Source organism: Polyergus mexicanus, unplaced genomic scaffold (assembly GCF_030449975.1).
Source record: "Polyergus mexicanus isolate NDT 795.1 unplaced genomic scaffold, iyPolMexi1.0 SCAF_1, whole genome shotgun sequence".
Classification (NCBI taxonomy): domain Eukaryota; kingdom Metazoa; phylum Arthropoda; class Insecta; order Hymenoptera; family Formicidae; genus Polyergus; species Polyergus mexicanus.
In genome coordinates, this window is record NW_027223321.1 from 10919891 (window position 1) to 10944813 (window position 24923).

The following is a 24923-nucleotide window of genomic DNA, read 5'->3' on the forward strand; positions in this document are numbered from 1 at the left end:
GACATATATACTTTTGTTACAATACTATCTCCTTTCTCTCTTTACATATTTATATACAACATATATGTAAAATACCATCATTTTTTTCAATTTTCTATAGTTTCAATATGTTATGGTAAAAGATTTTAGAAAATTATTTCTCATACTTTGGCGACGAATAACATTACATTGGCACACAATTATTGATTATGAAATACTGTTGTAATGTGAAATTACATATAAACACTCAATAATTTATAGACAATATCACAATATCTCTGAGCGACTCGCATTTTCGTCGCATTTTAATTTTATCAATGAATCCCTTGGTTCTGTCTCGCCCTTCTCTGTTGTATCACGCTACTGCTGAGTGCCAACAGACGATGTCGTTGCTTCAGATTCCGCGCACGCACGTGTTCTGATGCAACTTCCTTCGTATAATTCGCCGGAAACCATCCTTGTTCACCATCGAACAATTTTTCACCATGATACCAACCATCTGCCATTTTTCTCAATACGTTTATCACGTCTCCTAATAGAACATTACTTCAATTTAGAATCGCGATTTTATATATATTACATATAAAATATTTTAATAGACATATAATCATTGAAATATTGAGCATTGAAAAAGAGACTTTAAAGAGACAAATTTTATTAAAAACAGTAACCGATTTTTTATTTGACTTTATTTGATTTTGCGATTATACGCGAGTAATTTTACAAATATTTAATTTAGATTTTTAACATAAAAATCGAAAACTAAAGGAAAAGATAATAACAAATGCTCATTAAGAAAAAAATATTGCTAAACTTTTCTAAAGCTATTGCCTCTACATTGATAATATTTTTATTGTATATTTTAAATGTTTAAGAAATTAGATAAACACATATACATATACAATTATATTACCTGATTGCAACGACAATTCATCTGGTTGATTTGGCGAATACGGATACTTAGCCATTACTTGCGGACAATCCCAGGATTCATATAACGTTTCGCCAACCAAGCCACGCTTGGGCGGCGAGACAGCCTCCAGCCATCGTTCTCTTTCGGTATTATTTTCGCATGTCAAGACATACTCCATATGGCGGCCGGAATGATTCTCTAGAAGAGTCAGTATCATAGCATTCCGTCCAGTGAACGGCGATTCTTCGGAAGCTGACTCCAGGGCCAGAAGATTTCTTTTGCATGCATCTATGACGGTATAGCATTCGTCGTGAGCACTGCAAAGCATTTTAGATTAAAATTTGTTTTGTGTTTGAGATTTGCTCAATAAAAAAGATGTATATAGGAAAGATTTATATTAATTATATTCCAATTTTCCATTTTATTTTCTCCTTTTAAATTTTCTTTTCACAAAAAATTCTTCCTTTAAGTTATATATCATTTGCAATATATCCTTTTTTAAGAAATGCAAGGTATTAAATTTTTCTAAAATTCTGTTTTTTTTTTTTCTAAAAATATAGCTATCATATCCTTATAAATGAAATTTTTGATTCATAAATTAATGCGACCATGTTAAATGATAGTGTCTTACTTGGATTTTAATTTCGTGACTAGAAGATAATCAGTGAGTAATAGAAGGTAGAGTGGTGTTTTGTTAAACTTCTTCCCGAATGTGAGCTTGTATTCGGTGTCAGTCTTCATCGACAATTGCACGACCGATCCACTTCTAACTAACTGCTTACCCCTCAGCAAAATCGGTTTAATTTTGGACGAATATTCTAGTTTTCTGCAATCAAGTATTATATGTGATTTATTTTATGTAATATATAAAAAACTGCATATATAATTAATTAGTAGCAATATGTTATACTTCGCTAAAGCTTCCATCTCGGCTTCTTGAGCAGCAGCTCGAGCACCTTCGTTGCATTCGGCAACAACGTTGCTCAAAGTCGATAGAACTTTTTCCCAAGAGGCTCTGTCTGAATTTCCGATCGATAATTTGGAAACAATAGCATCAGCTAATAAGGGTAATCTACGCAAAATTATTTATTGAGAAATCTTTACAAATAATTGTATATTAATTTTCGGCAAATAATGGATCATCAAGATTATATAAGCGAGTAGATGACCAAGTTTAATAAAATAATTTTATAATTTAATTAAAGTAATTGATTGATACCTCGTAACACGTTGCATTGGTAGCATTAGGAAGGAATGCAGAGATAGATTTTGGCACGCTGGACGCATTTCTATACGTTTGATAGTTTCGAAGAACTTTACGCCTTTCCGAGTTCTGCTAAAACAAAGGAATATAATAATTATATCATAAACAATATATATTTATTAAATAGCTTTAAATATAGCGTGATAAAAGCTATACATATACATTTTATACAAATTTTTCTCATAATATATAAATATGAAAAACAACTACAATTATCTCACTTGAGTTCTTTTAGAGTCGTGTCTATGCTGACTTGATTCGAACAATAGGCCACGTACGTGGCTTGACACTTTTCGGCGTGCTTCAGCAAGACCTCCGATAAGCCCGATAACATCGGATCTTCCCTCCATATAGCTTCCAGTTCAGCTAGGAATGTTTGTGACGTTGATAGCACACTCGGCACTCCGCCGAACAATCTTTGCCTCTCGATCGGCGTCAGTATTTCGTTCATTAGTATATGATTACTGAGGAACTCATTTTCTAGGACTCGAAGGGAATTTAAGTACGACGCTTCGGAGGTCAAGATCTCGAACTTTGCCTCTTGAATCTTCTTTTCCTCCGTTGTTAGTTTCTCTATTACATTAAATTTTTTTATGAACAGTTTGTTATATTCTTGGTATATATATATATATATATATATTTCATCTTAATATATGAAAAATATTTCTATATGTATAAATACGATGATTTTAACTTACGTAAGAGGCCACTGTGTATTACTTGTGGAGTATGACACCAGAGCATTCTTTGTCCTGATCTGGCAAGATTCGCTGTGACTGGTTCTGTTTTCCACATTGTGTCTTCTACCTGAGGTTGAAAAATTATATATAATATATAATAATGCATTAAATAACACTATTTTCTCGTAATTATTTAAGTAAAATAAAATGTGATATATTTGTAACATAACTTTAAGTAGTTCTATATTTAAGAGATTCGCGATAAATTCTAAAATTAAAAAAAATATAGACGTAACAAGTATCAAAAACAAATGTAATAAATATCAAAATAGTACCTCCTCATAGCCCTCAGAATCCGATTCGAAAGCAACACGAGCCACTGCGGCCGCGTAAAATTGATAGAGAGGTTCTTGATCGGCGAGCACACTGTAATGATCTGAAACAAGAATAATATAATATTTTGTCAGTACTAGCGGATTCCCATGCGCGAAAACAAGCGACAATTAAACATCGACGAGTATACGTGGATCATAAATTCAGGCGCGCGTACGTTAATTAAGAGTAAGTATCATTAGTTCCGTGAAAGTGTACGTTTTTTATGTGAGTCGATGTATGAATAACATTCTTCAGCGCATGGGAATATTCTGAGAAGAACCGTAAAAACTTGATATATATTTAACCTATGAGAATTTAGCCTTTGCTTGATAAAATCGAATCACTCTCGCAGATGTACTCGTCAAACTCGTTTTCTCTTGCAATAGCATTCGCGACTGCACATTTCTAATTTCCTATTTTTTAAAAATGTAATGCGTTATCATTCTAATATATTTATCGTTATTACTGCCAAAATATTCCCCAACTAATACTCCCACGATGTATTTTTGCTTTCGAGAAAAATTGTGTTATTTATTTTATTCATTACAGTATATTTATTATTTTGTAGAATTCAATATTTCATTTATCTTTTTTCGCCATAAAAATTAGAAAAGATGAAAAAAATAAACGACAACTTGAGAAAACTGAGCTTACCGATGTCGCGCGGAGTCTTGGAGGAATCGTCACTGCCGCTTCCCATATACTGGCTGTTAGTGTAAATATCCTCCTTTACAGTGCCGTTGTTGTTATTGCGAGCGCCGCAAACATTGTCATTTTTATCATTCTCATCGAGGTAGAAAGTCGACGGGCTAGCGATGCTCTTTCGGAAATGCCTTAAACGAAAGTTGAAATATTTTCCGGTATCATTGCCGTGATGTTCGTTGCCGGATTCCTTGTCATCAAAGCCGGACTCGTCCACGGATGTTCGTCGTCTGATCCTGCCGAGGCTGCCCTTCGTGATGCTCCAGGTCCTGCGCAGCATCTTTATTCGCCTGCCCAGGGTCTGTGTTAGACTGGCCTCCCTTGGCGGCGGCGGGGTTGGTCTCGTAGGGCATTCCAAATCAGTGTTGATCACGCAATCGTTCGACACGTCGTGACGTAGTTGTCGCGTATTGCTCGTTTCCGTCTCCGAATCGCTGCTGAAGTCATCCGGCTGACAGGAATACAGGCTCTCGTACGTGCTGTCATCGGAAACGCTATCTGATAAACAGAAAGTCCAATTAGAGAAATGAATAAATTATCGAGCTGTTATGTGAAGATAATTGAGTTACGACATTAATTCATGCAAATTTTTTTATGTTATTTTGGATGAGATACTTTGTATATACAATCGAGTGCAAACAATCTCCACGATCAGGATGTCGACTGAAATCTTGTAAAAAAATTGCCGATTGCTTACAATATAAAAGCATTATCAACGAGAATTTTTTTTAAACAATTTCTTGAATCCCAATAAAATTTCATGAGAGAATTCCCTCTGATTTTTCTAGGTACGAGACAAATCTCTGAGAATTCCAGGTTTTCCATGTTTTTCCAAGAAATAGACACCTTGATAATATATATACGTATATTTTAAAATTGTAGCATATCATTTTATCCACCGATGTATGAATTTATACATCGCAAATTTAAAATGACACATTCACGAGGATAAAGGGAACACAATATTATACAGAGAACGTCCTGTAATTTGGACGCATTACAATTAATAAATATATCATTAAAGATTTTGTAATAAATATTTTTCCATTTTATTTTCTTCTTCTGTTCTTCAATATGTTCATCGTATCTCGACGAGTGCTCTAAAATACTATACGCGGACCTTCGTGCACGTAACATGACGCTTCCTGGACGTCCATGTCTTGGTCGAGATTGACGACGCGCAGCTGCACCAGGCCCTGGGTCCGCTGCGGCTGGAGATCGCCGTTTCGGCTCGTCGATCTCCATTCTTCGGTGATCTCGTCCGGCTCGCCGATGAGAAGTATCGAGCCGCCGCCCAGACTGACTGCCACTTGAAATCATCCGATTCAAGGTCAGATCCGTGCTGTACAGGATCCAGAAGCATGCACACATGCCCACGCGCGCGCTGGACCGAGATATAGAAGAGAGAGGGACAAACACGAGCGAGGTGAGTCTCGAATATGGCCATGAATGGCCAAATCTCCGCGCAATTTCGGATTCATTCTCTCTTTTTCTCTCCCCCCCCCCATACTTGGAATTTCCATAATTTCCATCGACGACAACTTTCGTTTCGCGTGTCACATCGCGTTAATGTCAGCGATGAACAGTTTTATATATAATCACACGTTATAATCTTTATAAAAGAAACTCTCTCCTAGCTGTACAAAGTATTATTCAAACGCGTTCGAAGATCGTAGATAAATTGAGATTCTCGCATCACGAATGTGAATTCAAGCTAGATTTTCCGAAAGGTAAAAGATAGTATGTTACGAGCGCATTTTAACCGGATTCTTGCCGATTCTCATTAACGAAGAAAGTAGAAACTTTGATTACTCTCTCGAGCCGCTTCCTCGAGATCGACATAACTCGCATCAATTATCGACACGGTAAATTAAAAGATACGCGGATCTTGAATAACAAGTATGAATAACAAGAAGCCGAACTTTTAAAGAAATTAAGAATCCATAATCGGAAAATAGCACAAAGATAAAAATTAAAAACATATATCGAATTGAAGGAATGCAATAAAACTCTCGTATGTAATTGTAACGGATTGTTAACGATACGATAATTATTCAAATCCGGGAATAATGTTGCAAAATCGGTATAGAACAATTAACGAACGTGCATTCGGCTATGATTTATCGTTGATGCAAAATTGACGAATGAAGAATTTCGCGATGAAGATTCCATGACTACCATTGTTCTCCAGAACCATTCCCCTGAAATTTGACGTCCGGCGCGGGCAAGCGGGCAAGCGGGCAAGCGTGACGAGGCGGGCCCTCTTCGTTTTCTTACCTTGGGTATTGGGTCGTCGGGTCTTCAGCGTCTCTCTCATTGCCACATCTCGTCGATGCGCACTCAAAGTTGCGAGACGCGTCCGCGACCACTCGGTGTCCTGACACGATCTTGGCGTACGCAATAAGAAAAACACGCGGGAAACTTCTTCTCAGAGATGAGCAATGTAGCCGAGAGCAGCGAGAGATCACGAGACAGAAATACACCATACGATACAATCCGCGGCTCGGCCGTGACTGACAATGAGAGCGCGCAATTGGCGCTTTCACCTCGCGCGCTGGTTTCTTAAAGGATCCTCACACGATCTCTTTAAGGTGACTTCCACACGATGAAGGCGTAAAGATCGGAGCACGTGTATCGACAATTTAAATCTCCGAATTTTTCAGAGTAAAGAAATGTCGCTTCTCGTTAAATGCTAAATTTACTGGAAGATCTTTTTTTTTTATGGTAACACACGGTATTTATATATATAAATTGTTCAATATTTTATTACGGTATCCTATCAAGCGTTGCACGCAATATCATCGACAGATGTGCGTGATGGTCACCCAAAAATTTGATATAAGAAAGCTGCAATTGTCAAAAATAAAAGTTTCAAGCCAAGTATAATATGCTACTGGTATTTATTATTAAGAGTATTCTTTTTATATACCCTTAGTGCCGTAGATTATCTCGTAAATAGAAGCCATTGTCTTTACAATTCTATTGTTATATTTGAATCGAATACCTCGCCGAGCAAAAAATTGTTAGAAATATTTTTTAGGAATATAACACTTTTTTCTTAAAAATCTCAAACTACTTACAATTCAACACACACACACACACACACACACAACTATTGCTGTCAAAATATTTTTACAAAAAATTTACTTTCTTTAATATTATTAACTTTTAGATATTAATATTATAGAATTAATAGTTAGACATAATAATAAAGAATATCCATACTTTAAACACTACAGTATTACTGTTAAAATTAAATTTATAACTAGGTGTCAACCATTGTTTCGTGAAAAAAAAAAACATCATAGACTATTTTCTTATATGAAAAATAACACAATCTTATTTTTTGCAAAAACCACGGTTTGTAAAAACGGAATACATATTTATAAAAACTTTCTTCATCTTTATCGATATCTAATTATGTAAAATAAAAGCAACCATCTAGAAAGCAAATGCATTAAAAATATTTTCTTTCACTCTAGATTATAGTTAATGGCTAGACAAAGCAGTATTAAAGGCATAAGTTGTAAGATTTTCATTATCGTGTGCATCGAGCGTGGAGCGAGCTTATGTTCAAATCGATCATTGATACATATTCGAGGCGAATGACCATGCAAAAGGCTTTTCCATAAAAATTCGATACTAAAATCGTTTTCAGTTTTTTGCTACTGCCAATGGTATTGTAATACTTGTTAAATTTATTATCATCATTATCATTCGTTTTGATATTACACCTTCATCTTGCACACGTCGAACCGTTTAAAATCATTTTCCAACTCATGACCTGTTTTTTTTTACCACTTAACGATGCTTCGCATGTCTTACGTTTTTTTATTTTCGCGAACAGAACATAATCGCGTATTTTAGCGCTTATCTTAGCATTACAATGGACTGGCTTACGACATTCTTGTCTATCGAATGGTGGACCCATGTGATGGTTGCATATGCGAATAAAAAAAAAGGCACGCATATGTGTGCGCATTACGTGATCCGTCTGTCGCAGGAAAACGCATGTGTGACGAACACGTAACTTTTACCTGGATATTATGTGATCATCCTTACTGATAGCATAGTACAATGCGTCGTACAAGTCGCGAAATTGAACTCCGTTGTCGTTTCACGCGGCACTTTTTTTTTCATTTCAAGGATTCAATTAAATTGAATCTTTTATCCGATAAGTTATATAACACGCTAATAGAATGCTGATTCTTACGGTATTTGTGAATATAATATAATTAGCGCGAACGATGAGTTACGAAAAGTTCGAGCGAAAAAAAATTTAAAGTTTTTTTTCCCCTATTTAAAATTATTCATACGGATTATATCATATATGTTATTTATTTTCAGTGATAAATAAAAATATATTAAATGGTTTATAGAAATTGCAATAAAATTAATCGCTCTTTTTTTAATGGTATCAATATTATTCTTCTTTTAAATAACTGATTAAATATAGTAATTGATTGATAATATTATTTCCTTAAAAGCTCTGTGAGAATAATTCTATTCGATATTCATAAATAACTATTTTACAAAACAAGCAAATTAAAAAAAAATTGGAAGTATCGATAAACGTATTAATTCTATAAAATTTAATTCTCAAGTTTCAATATAACAAAAAATTCTCTTCATATTTTAATCTATCTAAAGCATCCATCTTTAATGATAACTGAAATAAACGTAAGAAAAAAATATTAAAAAATGTAACAATTATATACTATGCAATGTCTAATTTTTAAGAATTCTTTCCGATATTTTTAGCTTTCGTAAGATAATTGCAACTTGCAAATATGGAAATTATTGTGGTCGGGGACCGTCCACGCATCTGTCAAATGCGCGCATGCGGTTGCCATAGACATTCCAATCACGTGGCGATATGCAGCGGAAATCGGAATTAATGGAGAGTAGGTGCTTTGTCGCGGCACCTCGACCTAGCGCGGCCTTGTCTTTCAATTATATTATAAAGGCGATACGTGCGATGCTACGACACGTCAAGTCAATTACACCCGCCCACTGTCCTTCGGATACGACATTGTGAACAATCACGATTGCGGATTATTTCAGCTTACTTACTTCGTAAGCAAAACCGCAGAATCGCGGCCGTGACACTTAAAATATTGCACCTACATACACCGTTATAAAATAATCGACTTGGATGACGGTCGTCGTTTGGATAAAGTCAGTTGTGGCATATCAATTCCCGGACGATGCCAATTCGCAGGCGATGGGAATCCCGGAGACGTGACAACCGCTCTGATCAACGTCTCGCGATATTGGAAAATCAGTATCGTCATCGAGACTTTCTCGAGTATAATTATGGATCTGCCGGAACACGCGTTTCCAGAAAGTGAAATTCTCATGTTCGATATACAATCATCAATTTGCTAATATCTCGCTTGTATATCCGCGAAATTGGGATCTTGAAAAGAGAATTATTATGCTACTTTACTTTCGAATAGATGTGTGAGCGTGTCAGTTTGTCGATATATTATACTATTTTCATATTTTTAAGACATAATAGAAAATCTTGAATTTGGATTTTAAATTATAGCGTTATTTCTCATTTTTCGAATCTATAGGATTAATATATCTCAATACACTCCTTATATATTTTTATTAATAGAATTCCAATAATTGAGAATTCAATAATAAGATCTTGAGGTATTAATAGTTTCACGGTAAGCAATCTATGAATATCTATTCTCGTATATTCGAGTATTTGCTATTTTAATACGATTATCTTAATAGCGATCAATCTTTTATTCGAATGTTTACGGATATGATGCTTTATTCTTCTTGAGAAATACGTGTTACGGCCGAATGGCAAAATGCTTGTGCAAATCATGTCACGTACGACGCGTTGCTCACGCAACTACATCATCGAGCGATGTCGAAAGTAGGAATTGTCGAAACAGTTGGAGAACACAGCTACTCAAGGATGAAAAGTCATTGGATAGTTTTCTGACGAATCTGTACGTAATCTGTACGCTTATAAATATCGACGTTGACAACTATAGCTATTGTATATCACTAAAGCTATTTCTAATATTTTATCTCACAGTAGCACGATTATTTTTGTTATCTACCATCAGACTGTCAGCAGACAGTGTATTCTTAGGAAAAATTATAAATATGTATGATCGCGAGGGATCATATAGGTACATATAGTTTAATTAAAATTTCAAAAAATATGGCATAATATAATTTGATATATTATTAAAATGTAAAAATTATTAATTAAGGTATTTTTATAGAAAAAAATAAAATTATATCGGGATTTTTGTCACTCAAATTTTGTTGCAAGCTTTCATTTATATTGTACAAGCGCGCGCGTGCTGCGTAATCAAATTAATGTACATTGTGCGTGGATTCGGTGCAAGTCTCACGCACGAAAATCTTACACCGATCCAAGTCACGCAAATATGTACACGCGATATTTGTGAAATGCCGGTGATTATAGCGGGAATCCTTCAAGGAGAGATACCCGAGTATATTCTTAGCGAGACATTGTATTACCCGTACACACGCAACATGTGGCGAGAGTTACCTAATTGTAAAATTTCCTCTCTGCTAGTACTCACCGTCAACTGTAGTGTCGTGGGTCGTTCTCATCATCGTACTCGCTTTAATATTTCTGCGAGATCTCCTGGACCGTTGTCTCCTGGCATTCCGCGACCATCGCTGAGCGAATTTCTTCTTGCTCCACGCGTTTTGCTCATCGGTCCCCTTTCCGCTATAATTTCACATTTATAAATTTATAGAGAGAGAGAGATGTGTAATAAAATAAAATTTTTTTTATCGGCAACATCTTTCTTTATCGATCAGATATTTTCAATTTGTCTCATTTTCGCGTCAACGCTATAATTATCTAAGATATGATAGCATTGTATTCAGCATGAGTTAACGATTTGTTCATCCTCAGGCGGAATGCAGCGATAACGATCGCGATATTAATACGCTGACGTCGCTTTTAATCACACACCACGCTATATATATATACAAACATATATATCTCAGTGATGTTGGTCCCCGTCCATATATGTTTTTGAAACACTTGCGTTCATCGTATATATATATTAACCTCGCGGATCTAATAATGATTAATTGTTCTTCGCCCGAAGTGAAGGTAATTAGCCGCGCTGTTTTCGATTCTACTCCGTTATCGCTGTAATGAAGTCGTGGAAAAAAAATATATAGTTTTGAAACAAGTCTTATCTCTCTCACGCGCGCGCGAGCGAATTCCAGCTCACATCAACAATACTTGCGTGTTACTTATTGTTAGATAAAATTTTTCACAGCATGCCCTATTTTTCATATTTACAATGTAAAAGTATTAATATCACACATTACATTTGTCTTCTTGAAACAGCGTATTTTTAAATCGAATATTGCAATTATATAATATTTAGTTTATACCCTTTACTCTTTCTTGTTATTTCCTTAAAAATAACTTTTTTTTTATCTTTCATTAAAATATCTCAATACGTCTTTGTTTCTATTTTCGAAATTTGCAAACGTCTCAAGTTTGCCCATTATTATTCTTCCCATTTCCATTCTTACCATGGATCATTGGTTTGACAAGGGCACCGCGAGGCACTCGAGACTTCTTCCAGGTCCTCCCACTCGGATTCCTTGCCGTTCATCGAGGTCAATCCTAAGACAGAGCCGGCTGCGGAGCCGGCGTAAAGGCTATTGACACGTTCCTCGCCTGGCGGTAGGCCGACGTCGTCATATACACCCAGCTCGTCCCGCTCCTCCTCGCTCAGATGACTCTCGCAGTCCACGCTGGAATATTCATTGTTCGTCGACGTGAAATACCGATCGTCCACGGTTGTCGGAACGAAATACTGCGACGCATTTGCCGCGCGATCCTTGTACGTCGCTCGCAATTCCACGAGCGGTTTCCTGCTCGATACTCCTTCTTCATCAACCTCCGGAATCAGATAATCGTTCTCGTCGACGGCTATTGAACCGTCTTGTTTAAAGCTAGGCGTCATCACGTCGTCGTAAATTTCGTCGCAGTCTTTGGCATCAGCGGCGTTGACTTCTTCTACGTCGAAGCGAGCCATTGGGGGACCCACGTCGTCGTAGTCGGACTCCTGATAAGAGATTTATTGCCTTACATTCTTTTGTAATTTAAAGAAGCAAATGATTGTCGCACCTGCCGATGGATCGACATTGTTAATAATTTGTATTGCGAAATATAATACGAGGCGCGGTTATAGTCTTGAAAACGAAATTCGAGGAGAAACGAATCAAATTACGCATCATTCGTGATATCGCATTTCCGTCTCTAATTTGCTAGCACGCAGCGCGCGAATCGATTATTCAACATTCCGTTTCACTTTTGCTGACGGTTGCCAATTTAATGCACGAAATAGCATTTAGCAATCAGATGCACGCGGTTACTTCAATCCGCGCATCAATTTTCGCGAATATTTTTTTCGCTTAAAAATGAACACAAACGAGAATTAAATCGAGGCTGTTTAAATATCACGTGTGTATTCTTTCTCGATAAAATCTCTTTTAACTAACTTTTAGATTTATTTATATACTCATTTACTCGATTTTAATTTTAATATAAACATAATTTCCGTTAGTTACTCTGCGTCTAATGAGAGAACAAATATATTCTTACTATTCTCTTTCGATATAATTTTTTATGTAATCGGACTTTCCCAAACTGAAACTATCATACAGTTATCATATAGTACACTCATACGCATCGCTTCGCTATTTGCACAGATTACAGAAGCGCGTAGATTCCATTCCATCGAGGTTTATGATAACGGAATCGTTGTGCATACGGTAATTCGTACCGCTTGAGCGACGAAGTTAGACGGCCCGACATCGTCGTATTCCTCGCTATCGACGCCCTCGTTGTTTTCCTTCAAGGCATGGCACGTAGCGGATGCGTCGCCCTTATCCGGAAAAGTCTTGGCGCGGTGATTACTCCACAGAAAGCTGCAGTTGGCCCGCGGCGACGCTCGAGGAGAAGACTCACAGACAGGTTCGTACATTTCGCCTTCTGGCGAATCGGCCTGATTTTCAATCGCGGTTTTCACCACCTCCTGGCCAGACTCCAAAACTTTCGCCGCCTGCAAGTCTCTCGAGTTGTTCTTTATCTCGGCGTAGTTGATTTGATCCCCTTTATCTACAAGGAAATCCATCGTCAAGACCTTATTACAAAGAGAAAGATATTGCTGGATGCCTCCGGATATACTTTGTGTGGATAAAGAGATAGTGCCTGCTCGTACAATTATTTGTCTATTATAAAAAAAATCATGCTATTTATCGTTTTCTATATTTTATATTTCCAAGAGAAAAAAATTTAACGTTATTTAATCGAGCTTAATAAAACTTAATTACTCAAGTATAATTAAAAATGCTCTGCTAAAATAATTATTCTTTTTTAAATAAAAATTATAACTATCAATTATATGAAAATAATTAGTGTACATCAAAGTTTTTTTCTTGTTTTTCAACAAAACGATATATTTTATCGCAATAATTTATTTATATAAAATATATAATAACTACAGAAATATATATATATATATATATATATATATATATATATATATATATATATATTGTATATAATATAAAATATATATAATCAGTGAAAAATCACATATACATTATACAATTATTATTAATTGATATTTAGATTTAAAAGTGGTAAAATCTTCGAATAAAAACTATGATAATGCAATAAATTAAAAGAAAACATTAATGATTATTATTTTTAATTATTCTATGATGTTTCAATAATTCGAATATTTTAAAATTAACTATTAATTTTATTATTAAAAAATATTATGTTTCTCATTTACTCAATGCTTTCAATTGCCCAATTCGGTATATATAGATTGAAAGATATGCAAATCGCGCAAATCAGACTGCATTTATGCAAGACAACATTTACATAAATTCTTTCACCATTATTGAACTCACAAAGAAATCCGATTACGTCTCGTACCTGCGACACTTTCGATACCTGATTGGTTTTCTTTGGATTGCTTGGAAATCACATCGGGAGACATTCCTGCGGTAACCTTGGGCCGTTCAGCGTTCTCGTTCTCAGACTTGCGTCGCTCGTCCTTTCCAACGAGTAGAGGCAAAGACGCGCATATCTGCTGATGAGTAATCACAACTTGCTCCAAGCCGGACCCGACGATGGTGTCGCGAACCAGGCTGGGATTTGTGGCGGATGCCACATGGACAAAGTTCGTGGGCGACGAGATGATCATGCCCTTTAGTTCCTCCCTCGACAGGTTTCTGGTCCCGGTGCAGGTACCCTGAGTCTTCGAGAAGGACGTCATTTGCAGCGAACTCAGCGAGCTGCTCAGAGCGTACTTCTTCTTCGATTTCTTTTTTTTCTTCGGCTGCTTTACCAAATGTCGCGGTACATAATGGAACACGTTTCTGGTAAAGCGTCTCTTCTTTTTCTTGTGTCGTGACGACGCGTTATCGTCCTCGTCGCTCGTAGTTGATTCCGCATCCTGCTTCAAATATTCCAAAGGATCTTCGTACATGGTCTCTCTGATAGCCAGATCATTTACGGATCGCGACTTTCCGGCTATCTTAGAAGCGACTGGAATATTTTTCTCGATTTTGTAAATATGCGTTAGGGGCTCAAAAATTGTTCTATTTGGCATTGCAGAATCGATTTTAGACGACCCATCAAATGTAGATACTTTATAATCTATTATATCCATCTTTTCGTAATCGCTGGATGAATTGGAATCTTTTCTTTCGATACAATATTTTTTTTTCTCGCGCTGATTATCAGTAACCTTGATATACATGCAAGGATTTTTTTGTTCTATCTGCGGATATTTTAAATTATCGTTATTATCGCTTTGCAAATCTTGAGTGCAAGATTCTTCTTTTGTAAATGAACTTGTAGAGGATAAACTTTCTATAGTCGTTTCAATGGCTTCTGTCGCATTTGTCTGAATTACCTCTTCGGGGATGTTCTCGATATTGCATTTGGTACCGGAATCTGATATTCTGGTGGCGCAAGTCGTCGATTGGTTCTCCGATTTGGTCAAAGAGAAGGTCTGGCACTTGGAGTAACTTTTCCATTGATGACTCGCCCCGGATTTCACCTAACGACGAGACGAGCGTGATTAAATGACTAATTGAATCGGTCGCTGCAGATGTTATAAGAGAGAAAGTTTTTTACGAGTAAAGAAAAATTCTTGCAACAATCTATTACTTTTCATTCTTTCACTCGACAATAATGCTACTATATATCTGTATTTTTAAATATAATACAATGATCTTCTAAAAAAAAAAAGAAATAGTTCTCTGATTGACTCTTCTTACAATGGCTAATTATATCGCGACTGTGAAGATTCGTGTTACATGGGAATATCGTTTGTCTAGTGAGAAATTTAAGAGATCATAAAACTTGAAAATTTATTCTTAAGATGCAAATTCTTTTTCACTAATTAATGTATTAAGATCACTATATTCCATAACAAAGAAACATATATAATGTAGATTTTGATTGATACATTGATAAAAGTCAGTAAAACTTTTCCCTGTAGAAACGTATCTATAGGGAAATTGAATTGAGAAATATAACTGAAGGATTTATAGATATAGAATTCATTCTAAAAATTTTTTTAAAAATAATGAAAATGAAACAATGAAATATTTTTATAAGACACGATTATTGATCGTGACTAAAGTAGAATTTCACGGTTTTACGAAAACCGATATATGTATCGACTATAAGTCGGTCGTTTTTTTCCCCTCCATCACTCGCATTCTTCATCCGATGGAATGTTAGTGATACAAGCAAAACGCGGTTGTCCAGCAATAAAACAGTATCGTGCAATAAAAGACGCTCGATATCGCTTCGGAAAAGTTTGCCCATTAAGTTTTCGGTAATCTGTACTTCTGGTATCTATAACGGTATCGTGATAATATATATGGTAAACATCAAGTGATATTCCGTTGAATCTTCACGATTCTTATTCAACGTGGTAGGCTAGCATCATAAGATACTAACGAGCCACTCCTCCGACTATTAGCATCCTTTTGCTCGCGTATCCGCATGTGCGTATCTCGGACTTACGCACATAAGAGACATCTTACACGTCTTACGCAGGGAGTCACGTAAACTCTTGTTTTTAAATATACATCCGGGTTAAGTTATCTACTCCAGAATAACTGGAGTCTGTCTTTAAGAATTTTAACTTACTCTTTTTTTCGAGAATGATTCCATTATAAATTGTACAAACAACAATGACTATTATTTAATTTTTTTATATATTTTTAATAATTATTAAAAAATTTTGTAAAATTGGTAGAGATTTAAAGAACTATTTCATCTAACATTACATCTTAAAAGAAAAAATAAATTTTATAAAATATTTGTATTAATTATTGTAAATTAATTATATTGTAAATTCGCCTTAAACTATCTTATAAGTTTTTAGAATACATATCAGATGGTCGAACTTCTTTTGTGAGTAAAATCTACGTTCATTGAAGTATCATAACGAAAGTGAACGTGTGATATCTATATCGACATACCTTATAAGTTGGTCGTTTGGGCAAAGTCTTTCCATTGACGAGTCGCTTTTCTTTGTCTGATTTTTCCGTCTTGTCTGCAATATTATCGCTGTCCACGGGAAGCAATTGAAGAGGCAATCTCGTTCGCTTCAGAGCTAAGCTGTCGAGTGTGGCGTAAACGACTTTGTCGGAGATCAGGGCAGCCTTGCCGCTCCCGTGCAGGAAACTCCGATTTGCCGTAGGCGAAGGGCTCATCTCGTAGGGCTCTTTTTTTATCGTTCAATCATCTATGATTCACTCAAGTTCTGTGCGATTATTTCACATATTGTTATTTTATATTCTTGTTCATTGTTTCCGTGTTTAAAATTTTTGTAATCTTGATGAGAAATTGAATAAAACTATCACACTACGCTATTTTTCACGTTTTTATTCTATATAATATTATGTATGATATCCTTATTGTTACATTCTTTATACACGTTCCTTTCTACGTATATATTCAAAATTTTAATGAAAAAAATTGAATAAGAGAATCGTTTGTATTAGATATACTTTATTAAAAATTATTCTAGTAATAATAAATTATTAAATTATATTATAGTATATCTCCTACAATGCTTTTTTTTCCCCTTTTATATATTATATGTTATTGATCGACTAGATATAGAAATGTAAATCGAATATAGGCTTTATTCTATATATTCATAATAAATACTCGACGTGAGTTGCAATGTATGTTTATTGCACATGTGTATGTTCAGATCGAAGTACAATATGGTCCAACAATGCTGAAAAAAATTCATCGTCGCGCCAATCGCAAACCGATGCAAAGAGGATATAAAGAACCGCAGTTTCAAACGTTTTCCGCGAAAACGTTGATAAGAGGCTTTATTATGTGCCTTTATCACGAATACCGCGTGTGCACATGATCGTTGATCGCGATGCTGTCATTAATAATTACAGCAGTTGTTTATTATGCAATTGAATTATTATTATTAATTATACACGATGAATATGTACACACATATTATATTTATTATGAATAAAATATATCAAATTTACAGTTCTATATAATTTAATTAAATAATTATTTGTTTTCATGAGATACGAAATTATGAATCAAACAAAGAAACAGACGAACAATTGACAGATAAGCCTATCGCAGCTTCCGTTGCTACTTTATACTGCGTTATAAAAAAAATAAAAAAAAAAAAAAAAAAAAAAAAAGAAGATAACAAAAATTATATTATTCGTCTTTATTTTTTGAAATCTAATCGATACAACTATCTTTATGTTGAAAATTATTATTAGCTTTTTATTATAATCGCTTGATCCGAGATAAAAATCCGCCAATTTTTATCGAGTCATCAAATGTGAAATCTTCTATAATAAATAAATTTTTGCTTTTTTGATTTAATTTTTCTGCGAATCAAATATATTAATTATCTTTAAACGATTAAATATATTTTATATCGTCACTATAGTTTACTTTATAGCTCTAGCTTTTGTGTTCAATTATCAAATCGATTTCTGTTTTTACCAATTAAATATTAGGTTAATTAAAAACCATTGCATAACTGTGATAATGTAATAAGATTCCGATAAAGACAAATAATAATAATTTTTTCTTTTTAAATTTTGTAATAAATATTAAATTTTTTATATGCACAATTTAAAAATAATATAATAATTGTTGATCATATGTATATCGAGATAAATAAATACATACGAGGTATTAATAGTCACGATGGGGATTAACAATTGACAATTTTTGAATATAAAATTATTGTCAGAGATTAATATAAATTCATATTCATCAAACTTATTAATTATTTCTTACTTAATTTTCAAAATTAAACTATATATATAAAAGATATTTTTAAAGTATATATAAAGAATTGTTACGTTTTCTCATGCAATCAAAGATGCGAAATACGATATTCTGCCTCAAAATTATGAAGTATTAATATTGCAATCGCGAAGACGAGCTCGTCGACGGAATATATCGCGTTTCGCACGAAATTATTATATGGTATAGCAAAGACAAATTACTGCCTTGTCGTTTTTCAACTCGTCAGTCACGTCACGTCGCGCGAAACTTTTAGCTTCGCGAAAAGATCGGCTCGTTTCGCTCGATCTTCCGCTTGAGATCCCGTTGACACTTTGGCGAGACCGCCTCGAAGTCGCAGCCGTTCGTAAATCGTCGCATCGCACGTGCGCTCGCGACGACGAGTACGACGAGTGCGACGAAACGCACGATCACGCGGCGCGAAATGCACTGACGCGACGCCGCTAATAATCGATCGATGATCGAGAGGCGCGCGCGCGAGCGGCGACAAATCACGCGGCCACGCTCGCGCCGGATTTTCGGAGCAACTTCACTGCGCATTCGCGCTAGCGGACACGCGTAGTCGACTCCGAAGATCGTCGGTCCCGTTCGGTGATCTTCGGCGAGACTCGTATATGTCAGTGCCGTAACGCGCGAACCATTGGATTCTTATATTGTTCCGTTTTTTTTGGATACAGATCCATCTTTACAGAGATTTATTAATTACATTTTAAGCTATTTTTAAGTTTAGCTTTTACAGAGTTTTGATAAAAAAGGATTAATAATTTAAATATGATAATAATGATTAGAAATTAATAATTAATACTAAAATTATTTCCATTATTTCTTTTTAAAATATGTATTGTAAGATCATAATATATATATATCTTTCATAGTCGATGTGTGTTTTTTGTAAAATATTTACATACCTTAAAACGTTTGTAAAAATTGTACACGCTATTATTACTGATAGCAATTGAGTAGCATTTTTTTGTTTTGTTGTTTAATCGATACATCCACATATACATATAAACATATTTCTATACATATGTGTACTTTTCAGTGCCCAAGTAGCACTTTACTGTTAGAGAAAAAAATCAATTGCTTCACTTTACTAGATAAGATAAATTGTACTTTATCTATTTGAAAACTGGATACTTTAATCTGGTCATCACCTGTACATATATTTTTGTTGGTATCGATTAATAATTCCAGATATTGCAAAAATATCAATGAAATCTCCGCTGTTTATAGAGATTTATAAAGTTTGATATTTTTGGCTTTTATTGGTTTTGTATGTCAATGTAATTTGATGTTAAAACGCGTATTATCATTTTGTAATAAAGAAGCAAGGAAATTGTATATAGCTTTAACAACGTGTTCAACACCTTTGAAAGTTTAGCAGTGTTTCCGCATTCTTTCTTCATGGATTTTTCCATTTTGTTTTCTCCGCGAATTTGCATAATCAAACTTTATCTCCCATGTACGCAACGTGACAATTCCTTTTTGTGTATTATGCGCTTGCCGCAATATTTTACAATTAGTATAAACATTATAAATTTTAAAATCAAAATTATTTATAAAAATTAAGAAAAATCAGCTAATTATATAAAATAATATGCATAATACGAATTGCAATGTTAGATTGATTAATTTTTGATACATAGTGTATCTAATTACTGTTGCAATTCAATCGCACTGATGACAAATATTATACAGATGCTCTCATACGCACACACACACACACACACACACACACACAAAGTTTAGTTATAATATTTTTTAACGGTATCGTTTATTCGTGTAGATATTGAAGAAAATTTTTTGCGACTTGCGTTTTTAACGAGCAAAATCTATTGTGAAAATCATTTTATGCATCGTATAGAATTGCAAGGATAGTTCGTAATAGACGTATAAACAGAATTGATCGCGTTTCTTGTAGAGCGTAAGCGCATATATATGTATACATAAGCAGGTATGCGCGTAAGATGGTGGTAAAATCATGTGAGTCAGAGGTAGTGAAGAATTCCTACATTTTTGCGCAGGTGAGTCTGGGATGCTGATGTGGCACATTGGCCCCGTTCGCTTCTCGCCGAACAAACAGCGCGTGCGAGGATCGGCGAAATTATTATTTCGGAGAAGATTTTTCTCGCGCGCAAAGTGGAGCACGATGGTGAAATATAATACATTCGCGATCGATTTATCAATTGCAGAAAAAAAGAAAAAAATATGAACAAAATGAAAACGTTACGCGGAACATTTAATAGCTTAATAGTTGCTAATTTATTATATTATATAATTTTTTTTTCTAATTTATTCGAAATAAGTAAAAATTATCTCCTCGCGATCTTTAATTATTATGTTATGTGTTAATTATAAATTCATATGCAGCGTTATCACTTTATATAAATGCAATCTAAGATACGTATTTGCCATGCGCAGTTTTTTTGCGTCACAAAAAATATATTGCCCGACAAACTGAATGTATTTCTCTAGTCTCTCTCAAGTTTATCGAACATGCAATCATTATATTGCTCGCGTACATTCTTATAGATTACAGTTAGCCTTCTCGCCTCATTATCACGTAACAGCTAATTTGTCAGTTAATTTGAGGAACAAAATTAAATTGTAATTACGCATCCGTCTTTATTTTAATTACATGATCAAATTGAATCAAACAAAAATGCTTTAAAAAATAATAAGAGACACATGCAATCATTATAATCTGTATTTTAGACATTTTAGACATATTTAAATATATATCTCTCCTTCACACATTTTTTCTAACTACTTAAGCTATATATTATACACATAATTATTTTAAAATAAATTCTATTTATTACACATAATTTTTATTTTATTTTGTCTCTACATTTATTGTTAAACTCCTATAAAAAAATATTTATATATATATTTAATTTACGAGGGAGAAAGAGAAAGAAAGAAAGAGATCAGATTTATTTGCGAATACATGTACAATGTGTAATTATACATATATGCATTCACGACAACTTAGAATTAATTCGGGATCAGTTCAAGATGCGCGCACTCCCCACCTAGAGCAATAAACTCTAAACGATCAGGAAACGTAGAATCACGATTGCTGCCTCATAAATGTACTGCCAGTAGACACTCAGCCTGCACTCGAAGCGGATTCACATCGAAATGTCGGTCGATCAGGTATCGTATTTTATTTATAACAAACTGAATAAACTGAAAGGGATTACTTGAAAAATGTTTGAATTTAATAGAAATTAAATTATAATATAAATCTTAACAAAGTTATTTAATTTTGCTAGAAGAATTAAAGCGAATATAAACGGAATAATATAAAATAGAAAAAGAGATTATTAATCAATTTCCAATTTTGACGATTAAGAATTCATGAATTTGTAAAGTAAAAAAGAAACAATTTTTAACACTTAACTCTTCTTTTAATTTATTTAATTTATTGCACATACAGTATTTTTCATTAACGTATCAAATAACTATTCAACTTTATCGTGTTGTTTATCTTGAACTGTTACATATATATAGTTTGCGAGGTCGCGAAAAGGTTTTATAGATTTCGTAGAACGCGTCATTTCTCTAACGGGGTTTTCTACGGTCGATCTTAGAACCGGTACACAGTTTTGTACATTTATTTTAGTAACCTAGACCGATACCAAACTAATTTTTATTTACATATCCTTTCAAACTAAAGTTAATATTCTTAACAAAAGTATTGAGAAAGAAGTATATATTTAAATTATATACAACTGGAAATAAAATATTATTCAGAAAAATGCAAAAAAAAATATATATATAAATAGAGAGTAAAACTTGTTTTTTAATTAATTTCAAATAAACTCTAACAGTTTGTAATACGAAAATTTGTAACAGAAATATTTAATTTATGCAAAATTAGCAATTTGTGACGAATAATATAATTCTTCTCGACATTTTCATTTAGAAGAAATTGATGCAAAATCGGGAATATTCACAGATAAGGGTTTGAAATATTGATCTGTATTATGCAAATAGACGTTATCGCCAAAAAAAAAAAAAAAAAAAAAAATGAATATACAAATACATGATAGATATTTGTTTACTCAGCAAATCGTATTATAATTTCGTTTCATAATAACTTCGTACATACATGTATCATATGTTGTGTTGTGATCTTTATATAGATAAAAGATATTTTTTTATTTTTATTAAATAAAAAAGGACAGCGATTAATCTCTTATTTATAGTTTATCGCACTCATCAAAGTATTACAAATAATATAATATTATTTTAATTAAAATAATGTAATTTTTTATAGAAATATCTGTTGTTGTAATTTGTTATTAATTAAAAATGCTAAATTGATTATTTATGATCTCAGATTTTAGATGATTAAATATTGATATAAATATTAGACACATCATGTATTATATATGTATAAACATTTTATATACATCATCGATTAAAATTATTACGCTCGTCTATTTTCTTTTGTCAAACCAAGTCAATATTCTAATATCTCAAATTCCTATCTTGTCTTGTATTTTTCTCTAATTGTAAGATTAGAGAAAACAAATTTCTTGGACGGTTTTTATCGCTACGATACTATTACAAAATTGTAATGGAAAACTTTGGAATACATTTGCAAAATGATTATATGTATGTGCATGGATTAAATATGTTAATGTCTTGAAAAAAAAAGAGACAAGTTTATATCATTCGACCCTGGTTTGCGCGATAAATTTCACAAGGTGGGGATAAACATTTTTAAGCTGTGCATACATTCGATCGTTGGTCACAAAGTACTTACGGTGCTCACAAAAGAGTTGGACGTTTTGTTATAAGGATGTCTCTTGATCAGGTAATGATAATGCAAATATCTCTTTTTTGTTTCTGCTTGGCTTGTCGTAAGATATATGTATCTCGACTTTTGCATTTTTATCGCATCAATTTTTTCAAAGTACATTGTAGGCAAATTAATATATCGATAAATTAATTTTAAAGCGAAATAAGCGGCGAAAATCGGTCAATGACATAGCATACTACAGTAATTTCGTTGGTCTCATATTGCGATCGCGCATGATATATCATCGTATTCTCCGAAGAGAAATTTGGGGCAGTTGGTAAATCATTATTTAATCGAAAATGAACTTGTCTGAGGAAAGTTTGAAAGTTATGGTGCAATGACGAGAAATTTTAAAATTATTTTTCATTGGTGTGACTCGAGTGTGAAACTTTTTCTATATTACTTATTGATTTTCGTTTGTTGATTCTCCCTCTTTTTTTTAAATTTATAATTAAAAGTTTTAAACTAGCGTATAATAACATATAATATTTAAGGCCGCAGTTTTAAATGCAAGATTCTGATTGCTGATTTTGAAGTTTGTTCACTGTTTCAGAAATATTTCTCTTTTAAGATTTTAATGCAAAGTCATTCACTGACTCAAAGGTTATTTCGACATTTTCTGAGCACATTATTCATATTTATAAACAGACATAACACATCGTTCAAATATATAAGCAAGATAGCGTGATTAATAATCGCTTTTTTTATAAATAAGAGAGAGATTTAAGATTATGTAATATTATTTCTTAATGAATAAAAGATACACGAAATATTCCGAAATTTTTGAATATTATAAGATAACGAAATTGTATTTTCCTTCTAGCAATTTGAGGCAGCTGCTGCAGCTGTAAAGGAGCTTACGAAACGTCCTACTGACGGAGAGCTTTTGGAACTTTACGCTTTATTCAAACAAGCTACAGTTGGGGATAATAACACATGTAAGTTCTCATCAAAATAAATTTCGAAAATTTGATATAAGATATTTAATTTCGTACAATTATATTGTACATGTTTGACATAATATTATAGTAAATTTTATCACATTTATGAGTGTCAAATTATATCGGGATTATATAAAATATATCAGAAATATTTACGTTACACATGGAAATAATTATTTACTTATTTAATCAGTTTAATCTTATTAAACCGTGCATAACCGTATATAATCGTAAAAAACTAATTATATTATTATATTATATAACAATATTACAGCTAAACCTGGTATGCTGGATCTGAAAGGAAAAGCAAAATGGGATGCTTGGAACAAGAAGAAGGGCACTTTGCAAGAAGTAGCGAAGCAAACTTACATCGATTATGCCAATCAATTGCTCGAAAAATATAAATAATTTTATCTACTAATTCGGATAGTTGTGTTTCTGTCATAGTTACAAGTCGAATACATTTTTATATATGTGATACAGATCACATTCGTCTAGACGCTAACATAAATGCTGAACGCGTTTGATGACTAAAATTGGAACAAAAATTATATATATATATAATATAATATATACTTTTGCACAAACACTCTTATTCTTATAGTGCCTTCCTGTTCTCTTCCTTAATATACCAAGCATTAATAAAAACAATGCGACTAACAAAATAAAAATATAATCATGTCACTTTATCGTTGTTTAATACATTTTATGTTGTTTTATTATAAATTGTAACTAATACGACAATAGAGAATTCATTGTATAAAATATTTCTATTTTATTTAATTTAAAGGTATAAAACATTTCTATATGCTACATAATTAATTTTTATGTATAGAGTATATATTTATTTTACTGAGATAGATGCAATATTAAAAG

The 24923-nt window shown here is 33.5% G+C and overlaps 2 protein-coding genes across 6 annotated transcripts; one reads left to right on the plus strand and one right to left on the minus strand.

Moving 5' to 3' along the window:
- Positions 1 to 16: 16 nt before the first annotated feature.
- Exn (Ephexin) lies at positions 17 to 18684 on the minus strand. Of its 4 annotated transcripts, none has more exons than XM_070298423.1 (15): positions 18497 to 18684; positions 16466 to 16731; positions 13896 to 15027; positions 12733 to 13067; positions 11474 to 12012; positions 10495 to 10646; positions 3866 to 4411; positions 3172 to 3272; positions 2855 to 2963; positions 2378 to 2729; positions 2112 to 2225; positions 1803 to 1964; positions 1524 to 1718; positions 893 to 1209; positions 17 to 511 (listed from the first exon to the last, which is right to left on the minus strand). In XM_070298423.1, exons 2-15 carry the CDS (start codon positions 16697 to 16699, stop codon positions 294 to 296), a joined length of 4506 nt encoding a protein of 1501 aa, XP_070154524.1. In that variant the 5' UTR covers positions 16700 to 16731; positions 18497 to 18684; the 3' UTR covers positions 17 to 293. The 4 variants fall into 4 exon arrangements, with proteins under 4 accessions (XP_070154524.1, XP_070154514.1, XP_070154505.1 ...); XM_070298413.1 differs by having other exon boundaries at positions 16466 to 16749; XM_070298404.1 differs by having other exon boundaries at positions 16466 to 16820.
- Positions 18685 to 21368: 2684 nt separating this feature from the next.
- Positions 21369 to 24611, plus strand: LOC138934582 (acyl-CoA-binding protein homolog). 2 transcript variants are annotated; one of them, XM_070298509.1, is made up of 3 exons: positions 21369 to 21452; positions 23930 to 24044; positions 24322 to 24609. In XM_070298509.1, the coding sequence occupies exons 1-3, from the start codon at positions 21438 to 21440 to the stop codon at positions 24453 to 24455; spliced, it is 264 nt and encodes an 87-aa protein (XP_070154610.1). In that variant the 5' UTR covers positions 21369 to 21437; the 3' UTR covers positions 24456 to 24609. The 2 variants fall into 2 exon arrangements, with proteins under 2 accessions (XP_070154610.1, XP_070154620.1); XM_070298519.1 differs by lacking the exon at positions 21369 to 21452 and adding an exon at positions 23019 to 23121 and having other exon boundaries at positions 24322 to 24611.
- Positions 24612 to 24923: the final 312 nt, after the last annotated feature.